At 29.6% G+C, this 19,396-nt stretch overlaps 1 protein-coding gene across 1 annotated transcript in view; it reads right to left on the bottom strand.

The window, feature by feature from the left end:
- LOC126741261 (neural-cadherin-like) overlaps positions 1-19,396 on the bottom strand; it is a 249,553-nt gene that overhangs the window by 18,956 nt on the left and 211,201 nt on the right. The window contains exons 21-22 of the mRNA XM_050447640.1: positions 13,548-13,737; positions 7,516-7,757 (exon numbers count right to left, since the gene is read on the bottom strand). Of these exons, the coding sequence (XP_050303597.1) occupies positions 7,516-7,757; positions 13,548-13,737 (432 nt within the window). The remainder of the gene's footprint in view (positions 1-7,515; positions 7,758-13,547; positions 13,738-19,396) is intronic.

Below are 19,396 nucleotides of genomic sequence, written 5' to 3'. Positions count from 1 at the left end.
ATAGTTTATGCCATACTGAAATTAATTTTTTAACGTTAAATTGTCTTAAGTGAATCTAATCGTGGAAAACATTTGTCATATTAAAATTTAATAAATAAATAAGATTATTTCACTTTATCATAATATTGACGTTATACTCTTTGATAATTAATAGTATATTCTGTAAGATCTATAGTATTATCTAAAAACTGGAGGAGTCTCTATATTATGGCATTTTTGTATAAAATTTTCATTAGATCATCGTGACAGGAGGAAGTATAAAAGAAACTGGTAGAAAAAAAAATAGAAAAGGATTAAAAAAGCTATAATTAAATTATCTAGAAATGCGAAAAACGATTACAAGTTTAGAAAAAAATATAAAATTAAATTACGGTTTTAACTGCTTAACCATCCTTCCTGCTCACCAGATCTAGTTCCAAGTGGCTTCTGTTTATTCCTTAATATAATAAGAATTACGTTCGGAAAGCGGATATTTTTTTCAAAAGGGACTAGTAAATGAAAACTTTCAGAAAAGAGACGTAATGACACCTACTATAATTATGACTAATTCAAATAAACTCGATACATATTAAAAAAAAAAAAATTTCATGCATGCTTTGACTGTGAGTGTTTTTTGAAATTATTGATCTTCATCAGCGGTCAATGCGAGTTAAATAAGAGTAGTAGTAGTAATTATATTATTGGAAAAATACCATTAATTTAACAAAGTAAACAAAATTTTAACCTATAAATCTATTACAAAAAAATATTTAAAAATTATTGTCCTAAATCAAACTGAATTTTAATATTGTAATATAATAAGGCCTATTATAAATTAAGGTTAAGAATAAAAAGAATATGTTCCTGGAATCTGTTTTAAAAGTAAGCGAATTGGACAAGTTTATGTACATAATATGATGTAACTCTTTAGATAATTTGGCCTATTTAAATATGACGGTTTTTAAGAGTTCAAAATGTTTAGTACTAACATGATGGTATGCTAACGCTGCTTGATGTGATTTTTCTTTATTGTAGTGATATTTGTAATTTTTTGGAAAGGATTTAAAAAAAAACGTTAAATTTTTTTAGTAGTTTTTTTATTTTTTCGAGTTAAGTTTAGCTTGTAGATTTTTTAAACCAATTAAATTGTCTAGTGGATCCATTTTTATATCGGTTGATGTTATTTCTTCCTACACAAATATACCGCATATTTTGGTTTGTATTATAAATAATAGAAATTGCTTGTTCATTATAAAGGTACTTTAAATGTTCCAAAAGCTATATATCGATGACATGGTGCTGTCTATTCAAAAAGATCAGGCGGTACAAGTTCTTTTAGTTTTCTCAATTCTGTTAGACTGCGTAACTTTACCTCTTACCATTATGTGTCAACGAAAATTGTTGATGTTACCAATATACTTTTTAGAGCATACACTTTGTTTCAATTAAAATTCCATAAGCAAAATATGTTTAAACTAAGAGAATTTTTCTATCTAATAATTCTTATCAGTTAACATATTTAATAGATAGGGATCTTAATAGGAAATATGTAAGTACTACGTAAATCAAATTTTAATAAAATTCTACAAAAAAAATAATTTTAAATATCTAGGGAGCAGTATTTGAATTTATTTTCATTATATACTTTCTACTATTTTTGTTAAGAAATAAAATTCTTTTTTTCCTTTAGACAAGGTTTATATTCTCATTTTATTTTAAGAGCCCTTAAATCAAATATTGAAACGTTAAGACAAACTAAACTAGGTTTTCTTGCCACCCAAATAACCACAACTACCAAAATATCATGTATCTTTCAAGGATACAAATCTTTTCAGACAAAAATCGTATCTCCACTTAAAACCTTAACTTTAGCAGAACATACTACACTAAAAAAAAATATTTATGTCTAATTATATATCTGACAGTTTCAGGTTCTTCACTCTCTATGATAGGCTTAAACAGAATATAATGTTTCCTTTAAAGGCTGAAACTCTGTTAAGAGTTTTCTTCAAAATTAATTGTCCAGTTTTTATTTTTTCCAGTTCGTCCATTAAATTAAAGTTTGTAGGTTATATAAATTTATTATAATAAAAAACAATAACTAACTTAAGCTATAGATCTTCTGGTTTTTTCTCTACTTAGAGAGGAATTAATTCTTTTCAATGCAGTTCTTTTTGAAATCAAATAGTAACTTCTGATTAAATAAGAAGATCTCAGATCCTCTTCTTGCAAGTTATCAGATTGATCATCTTTTGGCATTCGGCTGGATTCCAGAACTTCTATAATACTTACGAAGTTCCGATTTCCCAGCTTCTTTTATTCTATTTGACATTCTTACACCAGCATTTTGTTACTTTTGGGTTCGAAGTACCGCAGGCTTACTGCCTGTCTAATATAATTAGGATTCACTGATTTACGTAGGATCTTCTACGGACTTCTTTTACGCAGTCAAATATTACGGAGAGATATTTAGAAAACCAAATATTCAATGTCCGGTGTATTCATCGGTCTTCGGTTAGTTTGTTAGAAAAATCTACTATTGACATCATTCCAATCTTCTATGCCTTAACTTAAAAAGACGTATTAGAAAAATACTTTGGAGTCATGTGTAATTTATCATAACTTTTAATTTTTGATTTACCCAATTACGGTAAATCCATGAATGACTGAAATTATTTGTTCAGACAAACCAGATCAAATATTACACTTTAAAAGTTCTTTAAAGTATAGTAACAATAGTGCACATTATATTATTACATACAAACAATTATATTGGTAAAAAAGTTATAATATCTGGAAAGGCTACATGTAAATTAATCAGACATAGACAAAGACCTTGTAAAAAACTCTTACTATATCAGCTCCTATAATAACGCCACCCTTATATTTTAATTTTTAATTACCAAAATCGAACTTCAAGGCAAAAACAAAAGTGTTTTTATCAAAGTGACATTAAGACTCCATTTCCAAAAAAATTGTTATTATAGTATTTGCTACTTGTAAGATACTATGCTCAATAGTTATATTCAATAAGTACTTTGTTATCATGTTCTCGTAAAAATAACCCAATCCGTAATTCATCTTCTGAAATATAAGGGTCGCAAAGCCTTCAGAATTTTTGTGATATATACCATTTGCCATTTCACGTCTTGGGTATTCACCGATTTTATAATTCGCTTTCACTGGTAAATTTACTATTGATTAGTTAACGTTACGCTACAAATATTTCTAGTTTCAATATTCAGAATATCGGTTAAATGTTTCTGCTATTTTTCGTAAGAAGCTGTAGTAAATAAGCGAAATATGCTCGTCCATCTCTACGTTTCACTTAGTTCAAAATTTAATTAGTAAAGGGGAAGGTAGGAAAAACACCATCGTTCCTTTGGTAATAAATCATATAATGGATTTTCGTACTCAATACTTAAGTTGGCCGGACCGGTATTATCCAAAAATTCATTGTTATAATATAGCAGTACTTAAATCGTGTTAATATTATAGGGATATTGTGTTGATTAATAACTTCTCTGCCAATATATGCTTCAATATTTTAAATACAATCTGATTTCAAAAATATTAAATGTAACAAATTAATAATAAAATAGATTTATCAGAATACCTTTTTGTAACACATATAGTTAGTTACCAGACAGAATTACACAACGAGTTAAATACAATATATTAAAAATCCTAAAGTATTTGTTTAACGAAGATTTTCGATCTAAGTTTGTTGACAAACGAAATTTAAGTTTTTTTAATTCTTTTTTACGAGAAATCCACAAATGAAACCTGAGGTATCATGTTAGTTCGCCCAAGTTTCCTATCCTAATAAAATTTTTAGAATTCTCTTGAGACCCCGGTAAGTTTTAAAATTTACTCTCCTAAGCATTCACGATCAATCTTCATTTAACGTGGTGTCTAAAAGAGGTTTTGCTGACGTTGTCGCTGCTAGATACAATATCCATTAGAATTTAAAAAATACGCTATTTTTAGTTTATTTTGTGATGCTAATTTATTAACATTAGTTTATAAATGAAATGCGTTTTATAGATTCAATTTAAATTGAAAACGTTTTAATTTTACGACAAAATGGTTCTATTAAATTCGAAAGATATTAAATTCTATTTATGTAATATTTCAAAATAATAATCAACACATATATTATGCAAGCTATGTAAATAAATATTATCATTAAATTCAATCCATTCGAAAAACTGAAAGCAAAATGCGAAGTTATATGACTATTATAAATATATATTTTTAAATAGAATGATAGATAATTTATTATCCTTTTAATACTTATTTATGTTCTAAAAATGAATATATTATGTTTAATTTTATAAGGTTCTTCTATTAATAAGGTAAATATCCCTGAAACTAATATATACCTAGAACTAAAAATACAATGCCAGATTTTTACGTTAAAGTCAATTCTGAGTATAATTAATCAGTTGCTTTAATAATTTGTAGATTTTACCTTTAAGGTTTGGGCAACAAACCTTTCTAGCCTTATATAGTATAAGTAGCCCTAGGGCTAGACTAAGATTCAAATAAAAAGACTTAATATTATTATATAACAATATTTAGCAAAAAAAGGTAATGAAACAAATTTAATATTAGATTTTTTTGGAGACCTCCTAAATATTTTCTTTCAAATAAGGTGTACTCATTTTAGTAACATTTTAGGACCCCAATTAAAAGCTGTTAATGATTAACTAAAATAATGCATTTAGTAGTAAGTAGTCCATAGCTTATGTAAGTTATGGACATTTACGCTAAAAACTATGTCTAGACTGATCTTAATAATTATTAAGCTACAAGGTTAGTAACCGATTTACTTCAAAACCTCATTATAAAGTTAAATGAAGGAAAAAAGAAGAGATATCGAAAAAGAGATATCCCTAATTTTAGCTAAGCCATATCTAATCAAGCTTAGCTAACTTTTATAATCACACGCAGGCGACCCGAAAATGTATTTTAAATAAAAATTTAATTGTTAGCTTGAAAAGGATTAAAACTTTTTGATTGATTAAATACCACGGTTAAAAAAATTGTTTTTAAAAGTTTGTTTTATTGTGGGCACCGTATATCGAAAGTAAAGTATTCATTTAACAACAGTTTAAAAAAAAGTATTTTTCACTGTTTTTTTAAGAACATAAGAAATGAAGCTGCTCTAGAAAACTGGTATTTCCTTTTTTATCATAACTATATTAATTATAACAATAAACTAATAAAATTAAAAGCTTGTGTTCAAGGTATACAGGATGTTTTGAAAGTAACATATTTCAAACGCAAGCAGTTATGTCAGAGGTTTTAAAAAACCCATACGTTAGGGGTCTATGTAGAATACAGGGTGGCTTGGAAAAAAATATATTTTTTTAAAATTTAACTATAACTTTTGAAAAACTGTTTTTTCTCCCATATGAAACTTAGATTAATTAAGATATACAAGACTTGGGTCAAGCTTTTGTAAGATTGTGAATAATACCCCAAAACGCACCCTGGGCATTTCAAATTCAAAAGTTTCCTTTTGTTCGATTAAGAAAGACCTTGATAAGACCGAAATATGCTAACGAAGATATATGGCTCACTTTTCGTGGAAAACTTTAATATAAAAGTTTTTTAAGTTAAATGGTCGAGTTAGAAATCTTGAATTAATAAATCAGAAAGACCTACATTAACCGATTTTTTTGCTAAGAAAAAAATACCTACGTAGATATATGTATGTTTATTTGCTTACACCAACACTGTATCATGACTTTTAAATGCTCCCTTAATAACTATCTTCTTATCCTTGGGTTTTTCTTGTGTGTCTTTTGCAATACTGTTAATACTTACCTTTTCGTATTTCTTTAGTTATAACGGAATAAACAAACTATATTTAATTAGTATTTTCACATTTATAGATAAAGATACGCCTATGATTTAAAATAATAATTGTTGCTTTTTAGAATTTGATGATTGATGATACTCGTTAAACTCTTAAATCGTATTTCATTGAAATATTATGTTGTAAACAATTTTGGCTATCTAAAATCTAAGGCGGGATTTTAGGAGCTGTTGATAAATCATTTGCATTGCACGTTGCACAATTTCTTTCTTGCAATTAAATTATTTACTTTGTATCTTTAAAAATTATAGTGAACTTTAATTTAAAATTCTAAAAAGTTTTCGCTAGTTTAAAAAAAATTTTAATTATATAGTCTAGGCTCGAAGCCATTCAAATAAAAAGATACGAAAACCACTAAATTTTTCCGACTCTAAATATTAGATTTATCGCAGATTTTACGTCGTAAACTGCACATTAACATTCAGTTATGTCCAATGCCATTATACGAATATCGCACTATAGGACGTTTTGGTCATTAATCATTGGCAAAAGAAGGAGTTTCATTTAATCGCGGGCGATAAAACTTCCATTGCACGAAGTTCGAATTTTAACTCATGACATATTGCAAAGCCTTTGGAAAATTTTATTTCTCTAAAATGTAAAATAAAATTAATTTACGGAAAACTAAAGCAATAAATTTTAACGAATTCACTACGTATATAAAATAAGTTTATAGGTTGAACGGTACCGATATATATTATGAAACTTAATCAGAAATGTCTAAGGTATTTTTCAATAATATATAGTTTAAGTCTTAATGGTAAATAAATATTAATTTTTATATAAACGTATTTTGCTATAAAGAAATTGTATTAGTTATTTCGGTTATGTTTATTAGGCTTCATAAGTTTATCATCAGCCTTTTACCTAGTTAGTTATTATCAGGAATTAGTTATTAAATATTGTATATTCCCAAAGCAATTATTTTCAATTTAAAGACAAAATATCAATTTTTTTAAACTGATAAATTTTCTGTTTACTAACTAGTAGTTTCTATTTAAATTGGTTTTTACTTTTACAAAGCATGATTCTAAAACATACATAACTAATTTTCGAATTTAAAAAAACCAGATTGCTCCTAAATATAATATTTTAAATAACCATAAAATACCTTTATTTAGGAAGCTACAAATTAGTAACTCAATTATTTAAATATACGTTTTTTAAGTTAAAATATATAATTTTAAAAAAAAAATATTATCTACTACACCCTGTCAAATATCTACTGAAAGTTATTCTTATAGTTGCTTGTTCTTTCATATTTATTTAAATATGAATATTAAATGTATTTTTTCCTTATTTTTCATTTAAACTAGTATCAAATATGCATAGTGTTTTGAAATTAATTAGTTTAAGTTAATTTTTTTAAAGGCTCTTCGGGAATAAACTTTTGAGAAAATTTGGTTTTAATCGAATTTTAGTTTTCACTACTAACTCTACCCCAAATACTAAAATCAAAGAAATCAGATCATTCTTTCATCGGTTATTATTTAAAACCTTAAGTATTATTTTTCTTTTGAGACATTTTTATTAGCTTACTATTTTTTTAATTTAATTTGAATACAAAAAAGAGTAAAAATTTGAATATAAAAAAAAGTACGAAATTAAATTAATTTTATCAATATGTAATAAAAAAGGTTTATACTTACAAAACATTATACATAGACAAACTAAAATGGCTGCAAAGGCACCAATCGATAATTTTAAAATCTGCCCTTCTAGAAGTATTTCGCAATTTTCGCCCCAATACTCAGCAGGGCAATTGCATCTATATTTAAAGATGGGTTCCAAATTAATGCAGGTCCCTCCATTGAGACATGGTAGATCCAGACATTCGTCCTTATCAATGCAGTCCGTGGAATCTGCTGATATTACACGACCCTCGCCACATCTGTAATAATAATATTTTTAGACAGAATATTTACAGAATATTTTAAAAATTCTCGTTTTCACCCTCTAGGAGATTCTTGTCACCCTGAGAACCTTAAATCGGAATGGTTATCCAGTGACACATTGTTTTAAAAACTTTTCAATTGTCAATTTTCAATGGTATTATAATTTGTTGATTTTTTTTTAGAGATTTTCGAATAATCGCGTTTTAAAGTGCTTCACTTAAAGAATTAAACGCCTCCATTGAGATTTTAGTATTCAGGTTGTTTCAATACAAAAAGTATTGCATTAGTTTATTCGCTTCAAAAAATAATTGAAATTATTTTGATTTATAAAGAGATTGGAAAGTGCGCACAAAGGACGGCACTAATGTTCAATTAAAGAAATCACCATCGTGAAGTAAGTTACAGATATACTCACTGACAAGTTTTACACCCAGAAGGAATAATTTCTTCAAAGTAAAATTTGTATTATCTAAAAAACATATATTTTTTACTTTTAATATACAAGGTGTAGATTAAAAAAATATTCTAAAGTTAGTCCCTGGAAAGCAAATCTATCCAGATATATCTATGATAGGTTTATTTTAACATAGCTTTTCAACTTATCATTGAACTCCAGTATGAAATTATACGAGGAATTAAAAAAAATATTTAAGTAAACACGATTTGTATAGTCTTTTTAAAAGGATTATAATCCGTAGGAAAGGAAAAAGTCTTATTGAAACTTTCCTTTTTTTCTTGCAAGCTATCCAATTCCGGGAGATTGTCTACATTTCTACCTCGTATATATAATTCTAAAAGCAACTCAGTAATAAATCAAAGTTCATCTTCCAAAGCTGAAAAGTCTTCAGAATTTAAAGCAACCGAGGGTTTAAGTTTTTGATAATATGCTTTCTTGTACTCCCTTACTTATGGTAATAATTCAATTAACTCCCCATGTTTTGACTTGCAATTGGCAAACGCTATTTATATTAGGGTTCAAATTGACACTATTTGTCAGCTCTTCGATTTTGTAGTGATCCCCTATTTAAATCAACTCGTTTAAATTCACTTTCATTAAAATTTGTTTTGCAATAGAACTAAAAATTCAATTTTTTTCGAAATTTCACGTGTTTGATCCTCATCCGTGAAATCGGGTTTCCTCCATCATCTTTTTTCTGTAAGATTTCAATATCATTGGAGTCTACAGAAATAATAAATGTTCAGATACAAGATGTTATTCTATAGAAAACAGTATGCCTCATTTCCGGTGGTATCCATTTTGTAGACTGTTAGGTTGGGTTGGCCACAATTGCCTTTTATAAAAAGATACATCATTTCGTAGGTATGGCGTTGGTAAGCAATTTTCCAAATCAAAACAGATTGTGACATAAGTCGGATTTAATTTGCTCCTTTACTTGTCTTTATTGTTATTTTTATATGCTTTTTAAGCCAACTCCAAATGTTCTTCTAAATCGCTTCTGATCTGCTGCTTACCATTCAGTTGTTCTTTCGTTGGATTTAAGCAGGTATCTATGGATCTGATTGGAGATAAGTTAAGTCGGTCGCATTTAGCACATGTGTCATTGGCAGGATGGCGAAAAGCTAAATTAAATTCCTCATTAAATATTTTTCGGTATTCAAATTCCTTAAGTGAGATCAAATGTTAACTTTCACATTGTTTCAGATAGAGGCTGTAATATTTCTGCAATTGATAAATCAGGGTTCAGATACTTCTTGGAAGTATTTTATAGAGAGTAATGACTTGTATAGGCCTGGAAGTTACCAATATGTTCGCGAGCAATGTTTCTTTTAAGTTCATTAATTTTTGACTGCTTCCAATGCTTTCCCCAAGTGGCAAACGCCATTGTTAAATCTTTTCTCTTCAGAACTAAGTCTGACTTTCATAATAAAAATATAAAAGGTGTTCAAATGCACTATTTGACACACTTCTTTTCTATTCTTCGTCGTCTGCTTTTATTTTTTTCCTACGCCAATCTTTCTCCATCTTTCATTCTTTCTTCAATAGGTTTTAATAATAGTTGATCTTGAGCCTGTCTACTCATCTCGCAAAATGCTTTAAACAGAAAATTTGTTTTTGTTTTTTTATCGCCATAAAATATTATTTTAGCATATTAAAAAAAAAAATTATTCTTCTAAATCTACTTCTAAACACTCTTTTGGTTTTCTGTTCTTCTTCTTCTTCTACTCTATTTTCGCCCAATTTGTTGTAAAGAATGTTATCTTCAAACCATTTAAGCCATCAGATATAAAATGTTTAAAAACACTAAATCATCACGAAATAAGAATCTCACATTCCTTACAGTAACTCCTATTTTCCTTTCTTGTTTTTTTTTTCTACTTCTTCTTTGACAGCTAGATACAAAGCGTTGTAAAATAAGACATTAATAAAAAACGAGTTATAAATGCTATTATCATACTTACACCTACTTTTGTTTCTATTTTATTTATACAATTATCTATATATATTAATATATAGATAATTGATAGACGATTGCAAAACTACTTAGAAAGTCAAATCCCTCCAGAACAAGCAGGCTTCGTTAAGGGAAGAGGGACTAGGGACCAAATATTCAACATCCGCCAATTAATCGAGAAAGCCCGGTAGTTCAATACCCCCATGCTCTTGTGCTTTATAGATTACAAAAAGGCTTTCGACTGTGTTCGATGGAGTAGTCTCTGGAACGTATTGAAAGAAATGGGAGTCCGCATTTCATATCTCTAATAACCAACCTATATGAAAATAACAATGCCATAGTCAAACATCAAACATTTTCAAAGTACATAGAGGCGTCCATCAAGGATGTATCCTATCACTGAGACTCTTCAATGCCTACGGTGAATTCATAATGAGACGAGCCCTGGAAAATTTTGAAGGAGGTGTGTCAATCAATGGTAGAAAGATATGTAATCTCAGATACGCGGACGACACTACCCTAATAACAAGAAATGAAGATGAGATGGTTACACTTATTGATCAGGTCGCTAATGAAAGCCGAGCTCTAGGCCTCGAAATAAATCTAGACAAGACCAAGTTAATGGTCATTGACAGGAGTAACACCATACAGTTAAGAAATCTGCAAAATAGAATTGAAGTAGTAGATGAATTCATCTACTTAGGGTCCCTAATAAACAGCAAGGGAGAATGTGAAACAGAAATAAGAAGGCGGATAGCATTAGCGAGGACAGCAATGTCAAACTTATCCAAGATATGGAGAAACAGATCCATAACCAGAAACACGAAAAGAGCCCTGATAAACACCCTAGTGTTTTCGATATTTTCGTATGGTTCCGAATCCTGGATAATAAAGTCGAGCGACAGGCACCGAATAGATGCTTTTGAAATGTGGTGCTGGCGGAGGATGCTTCGCATACCCTGGACTGCCGACGCCGCATTCTGGGTTACTTCGGACACATCACCAGGAGAGACCAAGATAATCTAGAAAAACTTATCGTGCAGGACAAAGTAGAAGGTAAAAGATCAAGAGGAAGATCCCCATCATGGTGGATAGACCAAATTAAAGAAATTATAGGGCAAGCCTTGCAGACAAATATAAGAGTAGCAGAAGATCGACAACAGTGGAGACAATCGACCCATCAGTGTTTATAGACATGACGTCACTTCAGGAATGAAGATATGACTAAGAAGAAGATCTATATATTTAGTGACTTTCTGGGTTTAGATTTTAGGAATTAAACCAATTTCACTAGTTTGTGGAAATATTTTAACAATGACTTTTTCCGTTAAATTATTGCTCGATTTTCATTTTAAATTTGAGGAAAAAGCGTAAAAAAAATTAAGTTCAATTTTTCACAAACTAAGCATCAAAACCTACCTTAGTCTGCACTGTTGGAGCCTTTCAGTAAAGAAAGTAGCTAAAATCTCAACAATCAAAGCACTAATAACAAAATTATTATCTTTTTTGGAATCCAAGTCAAAAAGAAAATGAGAGCTTATGAAAGAATAGGGTTATGTTAAAATAAGGGCCACTCTCCACTTAATTTATAAGTGACAAAAATACAATAAACTTTCTAGCATATTATAATATTTAATTTGTGCGTTTTAATAATGGTTACATCTCCAAAATAGCAAAAATGGTGATTGGCCCTTTTAATTCCTATGCTCAGAATATTGCCTTTAAAACCCACCAAATTCATATACAATACTAGTGGAATAGATCCCACATTATCGAGTTATAAAATACCATTTCCAGAATAGTTTACATAATAAGTTCTCCCCATAAAATCAGTTTATGTAAAACAAATCTAGAAAGATTCTACTATAGTATTAACACTAATTTGATACTATACTACTATGATGCTACCAATGCTAATTTAATTATTAACGAAAATTAGTGAAAACTTATAGATTAAGTTAATCCATAAGATGTCTGGTCTTAGTAAGATCCTTTTTTTTTAAATCGCAATTTAATATTAATAAACTGCTTATATTTTTTCTTTTGAAATTTCATTACTGAAAAACCGGATTTCTATTTCCCAAGTAGACGGATAATGAAACGAGATTTCTCATTTTCTTTTTATGGCCAGGAAGCGAAATAAAACATCTTGATTTTTTACCAGTTAAAAAGAGTAGTTTTATAAATGAAATTTTCTTTTTGACAAAAATAATTTCCCTTAGAAATACAATTCTAAAGAAAATGTAACTTGTACGCTATAATTTAGCAATAGTAAATTTTCATGTTAATATTTAAACCCTCGCTACGAAAATATTTAGATTTTAATGAGGGATAATTAGATTGAATTGAGGTCGAATTGAATACTTTAAATTTTGAAGATTAAAATTAATTTCTTAAATAGAAAGAACATACAAATGATACAATGTTGTATAATAAAAACGATTTGAAATACACTACTTATTTACCGAAATAAAGTCATAATTTCATAATTTAATTAGTACTATGGCAATAAATATCCATTTTCTGCTTATTTTTTGCCAAATTGGAATTTATGAAACGGCAGTATTGGATCGGGAGATTTTATATATTTTTTTATTGCCTGTATTTAACTTTCATTTGTCAGTCGGGTTCCTATTTAAACTTTTTTTTATAAAAGTCTTTAAAAGACTTTATTTTTTTGTTTAATATTTAATATTTCTTGAAGTTGGCAATTTCTGTTCGTTTTATTTATATTAATATTAAGTGCTAAATTTTACTCTATTGATTTAATTTTTATAATATAATTTAATATTTATCCATAATTTTATTCTGATCACAAGATTTATCTATTACGTTCATTTTTTTATATAAGTATAGTTTTTTAATAATGTGTTTCAACGAAAGTTCATTTTAACAACCAAGAAACTCAAAATTTAAATAAAATTTAATTGAATACAAAGTTAGGAGTTATCACTATGAGGATTTATAAAGTCATACTAAAATTATGAATTGTATATTAAATGTATGCTTTTGTAATAAATTAGGAGTTATAAGTTATGCAATACTGAAAGTTGTATAAACCTGGAATTATAAGGAAGATTTGTGAATATTCTCCCTATCAGATTTCATTTAGTCCGTTTTTTCCAACGCTAGTGTAAGACAATCGAAAAATATATTAGAGGCTTTTTTGTCCTCCTCTTTGCAAAGTCTACACAGTAGTTCTTCGCAGTATGTAACAAGGTTACAATTTTTACTACTGAGTTTTAGTATTGCGCAAGTTATGGATATATCGAGAGATATTTTTAACATGTCTTTAGTTACTAGATCCTATGTTTATAAACAGAAATATCGAGCTCACATAACCTATAAGAAAAAAAAATTGGAACAACTTACGTGCAATCAAAATCGTTCCACAAATCAACACATTCAAATGGTTGAGGACAATGAACATTTTTACATTGTATACTGGAGAAACAGCCACGATCCAGATTTCTGGCCACAGTAGCTTGACCCCATTGGGTGCCGTTCATGGCTGGCGGTAATGGTAGTTGCTTACCATCTAGACGAATATCGTCAATGCAACCTAAAATAAAAAATAATAATTGTCATAAGTTAAACTAAATATGCAATAGTTTGAAACTATTTTGTAAGGGATAACTTAGCTCTGTAACTCATATATGTATTCTAAGCCAAAATTAATTTTGTTTTTATCTTTTACATAATCTATGTCAATTTCCCAATATACAGGGCTATAAAAGATCTGCATCAAATCTTGCATGTATTCTTTAAGATCGTAAATAAAGAATAAAAATAATGATTTGCCGTAATGACGGCAATATCAGATTATAGCCAAAATGTCGCGAAAATTAATTAGAGGATTAAATTAAGAAAAAAGTACAGTGTAAACTGACCTCTACCGCTACAGTAAATAAATATTTGTCTAGTTTTGTATTTAACAAAACTTTACGATATCAATAATAGAAGTTATATGTAAAAATAATAGCATGTTCCAAAAAAATCGCCATGAATTTTTCCAGCTTATCACTCTATATCTTAAAACCAGGATATTTTCGATAAGGAAATTTTCGATTTTGATAAGGGTTAAATTGCTTTAAACTGTTGTATATCCAATTATGACAAATTAAAATAATAATAAAAGCTTTTTTAGCAATCAAAACCGCTTCTCAAAATTTGGAATGGCAACACCGCAACCAAAAATTGATATTGTCATGGCAAATGTCATCTTGTCATTTTCTTCTTCCGTTTTTGGTTGAAAAAGGAAAAAGGTCTCATTTGAGAGTTTTTGCGATTTTTCATAGTTTTTTGCAAATTGTTACCATGGTAAAGACTTCTTTGAGATACCATGGACTTCTTGGAGACACCACCGTAGAATAGGGGATTATAGAAATAAACCTAAATGAAGTGTTTAATAACTATAAAATACTCGATTTCCATAAAAATGCTATTTATTAGATAGGTACCCTTACTCTAATGAAGTACGTTAAAAAATGCATAAAGAAATCATAAACGGTAATATTGCTTAGTATAATCTATTTTTAATAAATATTGATCATGTAAATATTTTTTCAGGACGTCACTGGTAAGATTACTTGTATCCGTGGAATCAAAAACGCGATCGAGCGGCACTGCGATGTTGTTGTCTTTTTCTTGCGCAACTGTTGACAAACTGTTGCATGATGTTCGCTCCCGAAGCGGTACATCAAAGGAAATGTTGACCAACAGTGCGTCAACAGTTTCGCCGGTGTATACGTGCGCAAACTTGTCAATATGCGTTTAGTTTAATTCAGGCATTCGAGAGCGGTACATCGGCAGAGTAACGTTTAATTCATTTGAAAATGTCGCACGATTGGTCAGAAGACCAAGTTCTAAATTTGATAGAGCTTATAAGGGAACATTCAAATATATGGAATCCCGAAAATGAAGCTTATAAAAACAAAAATAAACGAACTGACGCGTTCAATATTATAGCGACCGTTCTAGAATTATCCCGAGAAGAAATTGAGAGGAAATGGAAAGTTCTACAAACCCAGTTTAAACGGGAATGTGCAAAAAGCGTCACAAAATCTGGCCAAGGAACAAATGAATTATACGTGTCCCGTTGGTGTGAATATAAACATTTAATGTTTATAAAAGACAAGAATACATCAAAACATACAAGAGATACTCAAGAACAAGTAAGTAAACTTTTTTTATTTCTTTATAATGAAACATATTATTTTATTCCATTCTGTCTTGCCAAGGCACTCTTCCTACTCTGGTTGATTTTCTACCAATTCTATTTAACTTCATAAATGTAGATGAAGGTTCTGGTTCATTTCGCCAAGACCCATGAACCAAAATGCCCGTTGAAACATCTTCATTGTCATAGGTTCCAGGGGAAGCATAACAGCCCATGATTGTTTAAGTATTTTGTAAAAAATTATGTAAGTAGCAACATGTAAGAACAATTATTTTAGCAGTAGTAGGTTGCAAAAGCAAGGGCTTTCGCAAAACTCGAAATACAGATGACATAACGCCAAAAGCATTTTCTACTACTCGTCTTGCTCGCAATAATCTGTAATTAAATGAGCGTTGGAACGTCCCCTTCAAATGTTCGCCGGGAAATGGTTTCATCAGGTTCTCCTATAGAGGAAACGCATCGTCGCAAACAAATACAAAAGGTGTTGTTCCGTCCGGTTGTCCTGGCAGGAGTTTTTCAGCTGGTAAATTTAAAGTCCCATCATTTAGTTTTCTCGCGAAAAGTGTATTTTTAAAAACACCACCATCTAAAATTCGTCCTTGACATCCCACATTTACGTATAGAAATCGATACTTTGCATCTACTACTGCCACAAGGACAATACTGAAAGTGCCCTTGTAATTATAATATTTGCTTCCACTTCTAAAGGGGCATTGTAGTACGACGTGTTTACCGTCAATGGCTCCTAAGCATTGAGGAAAATTCCATAAGTTTTCATAGTCATCAGAAATTTTGAGCCACTCTTCAGGTGAATCTGGTAACTGAAAAAAAAAACATTATTTAAAAAAAGGATATCCAACTAAGGCCGCAATTGTTCATTAAGTGCCCTATGACCTCCCAACATCTAAATATGTACTCTGCATATTATTATTATACCCATACTATAGGCATGTATACTTTGTTTCAGGACTCGGAAAACACGCAATACGAGGATTTATCAGAAACCATCCTTACTGAAGGTTCCTCAAGCATTCTTTAATTACAGCAAGCAGAAACACCTCATGACACAGTGAAGCAGTTGGCAACAATAAGAAAGAACAGTTCTGGAAAGCAGTTAAACCTTTCGGATCCTCATAATATTGGAATAGAATCAGAACCGTCACAGCGAGACACCGTAAGGCAGTTGGTTCCAGTAGGAAAAAAACCTCGGGAAAGCGCCCAAATTTGTCTGATCCTCAAATGGATGAAGCTTTAAAATCAATAAAAACACAGAAAATCGAAGAGTAAGGGATAGCTTTGAAGTATATGGGAAATACGTGGCAAATAAATTAAGAACGTATGATGCATTTGTTCGAGCTGATGTAGAACATAAAATTAATTGATTGCGTTCTCCATGACGCTGATATGCGAATACTTTATCATCGCACCAGCTCCATCTCCTTTTCAAGATAGTCCAAATGAACATAGCTTTATTGACGCCCTAATTGGATCCCAAGCGGATAACTCTACGGATATTTAATAAAAACTATATTACGTTCTTATATGTTCTTATTTGATTAAATAAGGAAAAAAGAATTTGATTTCTTTTCTTACCTGAATATGATCTGCCAATAAGGGCTTCGCAAGTTTCAGGAACTATAGTACCAATTAGCTGTTTAGACATTTAAAATATATACATTAGACTGACATATAAATCTCCAGTGGCTAAAAACCTTAAAGTTATCATTAATCTTATTTTCACGCATATGGCTTCCCGAAAGTTTGTATTTTTTTTTGCAATTTTAGGTTCAATCATAACGATGAGACTTTCAAATGCGGTTGCATTAACTCGAGTAAAGTTTTTGAACAGCATTTGGTTTTCCATTCTTAGTTCTGGTAAAAACTTCCGTTTTCTGTTTGCGAATATACTTTTTTGCCACCACCGTCGCTTTCTGCAGTAACGCGATTTTTTAATTTTCATTAATAAAAACGTGCACCATGTGAGTAAAGCATCGTCTTCGTCGCACATTTTGGCTCGACTGAACGAACTTTTCAGCAACAAGGTTCGCCGATATTTTCCAACAATCATCGACATTTGTTTGCCAACAGTTGATCAACTCTTGCTCAACAGTTGTTCAGCTGTTGCTCAACAATGTTTGCTTAGTCTGTTCCCGCTTTTAGGCGTACCTTGATTTGTAATTTCATCATACTCCCGGATGTACCAAACACCACGACGTTTAATTTATTTAAAGCTTTTCACATCGATTTATTATTTCTAATCTTACGTTACCTATACCAAATATACCTTTTTATCCTTAAATCTTCATTTTGAGGTACAAACTTAAAACAGCTGTTCAATTAAACCAGTAACAACTCGCATCTTGCATGCAAAATGCTCAAGATTTATAAATGAAGAGTTGCAGTTAAATAAGTAATTAAAAACTGGCTTAAGTAGCACCTTTGATGATAAATGAAACGCAAAATAAATTATCGCTGGCGGCAAATATATCATTTTAAATCAAACATAGCTTCTCCAAGAATAAACTTACTTTGACTCACAAATTGGCATTCAAACAGATTTAACCCGGATTTGGTTCCATTATGGAGGAGCTCTTTGTGAGGTCGATTTTGACTTATAGGTTGTTATTAATTACTCTTTTGTAATTAAACAAAGGCCATAGTTCTCATCTTCTGTTTAATATTTTAGTAAATGATATTGTTTACTATCATAGGCTAATTAGTGTTAGCTTCATAAGGTTTTAATGAACTAAATTGATATTAATTGTGCAACGAGACGAGCAAGTGTTTTGAATACAGCTTCAAAGAATATAAATTATGAAAATAAAACCATAAGAATTGGAAGCTTTTTTTTCATATTATAGTTATACTTATTTCGTATATAAATGAAAATTTTCATAAATAAAATAGAGAAAACTAAGAATTAAATTTTTCGACAACATAATTCGTATTTAAATTTGGGTGATACCCTATAATCAGGGTTCATTACCCAAAACCATCATCCTCTTAAGTTAAATAAATTTATTTTGAATATTAAGTTATATAAGTTTAAAGAAATAAAATAAAGATATTATTCTCTGTACAAGAACTTAATAATAAACCCTAAACTTTACCTAATATATACGCTCTCTATAGCCTCTTAGATTGATTAACAAGTTTAGCAATATTATTACAAGTTTTTACATTATTTGATAATTTGTTAAACTCACTTATAAATTCACTTTAATTATACGTTTGACTGGTACTACATTTATAAACCAAAATAATATTCTCACAGTTTCTGATTTGATAAATGTGGATACGACGAAATATTGTTAAATTGTCACATATATATATGTTTAGCTGAAATGCCTTTTTTTTATTTAAATATAAATAAGTTAACCCTAAATTCTTCGCTGAACGGATAACGAATTTAGTACATCCAAAATAGTGTTAAAAGGTGTGTAGCGGTTACATTTTAGCATCGTTCTCGTATCCCTATATTTTCAATTTTCTTCAAGGTTCAGTTTTATACTGTAGTAAGTTATATAGTAGGGTCGAAAACTAAATTTGTCGAAATGCAAAGGGAATACACCTTTCTCATAATATAATTAGCGTGTACGTTAACATTTAAATTAGAGTCCAAGATTACGAGTATACCCAAGTACTTAATATTGCCTTCATACAGCAACTTTTCTCCGTTCATAATAATATCTTTATCATTTATATCTACTGAATTAATTTTTGTTTTTTAGCGAATACGCAGAATTAAGATATTGTTGTATTTAAGTTTTTTAGTGCAGAGCCAGTAAAATATGTGTCACATTAGTGATGTCCAATACCATTTGATCTAGATTTAGGCCAACATTATATAACATTGTAACCTGAGCAAATAATACAATATTAAATTTTTTGGAAAGCATAACTATATAATTATTGTATAATAAAAACAACAATGAACCATGTACAGTACCCTGACGCACACCATATTTAACACCTTTCGTTTCAGATATATAATTTTTGTACTTATATAAAGACTCTGTTAGATAAGTATGAGTTAAATTAT

This window comes from Anthonomus grandis, chromosome 10 (assembly GCF_022605725.1).
Source record: "Anthonomus grandis grandis chromosome 10, icAntGran1.3, whole genome shotgun sequence".
NCBI lineage: Eukaryota > Metazoa > Arthropoda > Insecta > Coleoptera > Curculionidae > Anthonomus > Anthonomus grandis.
This window is presented reverse-complemented; position numbering and strand designations above follow the sequence as displayed.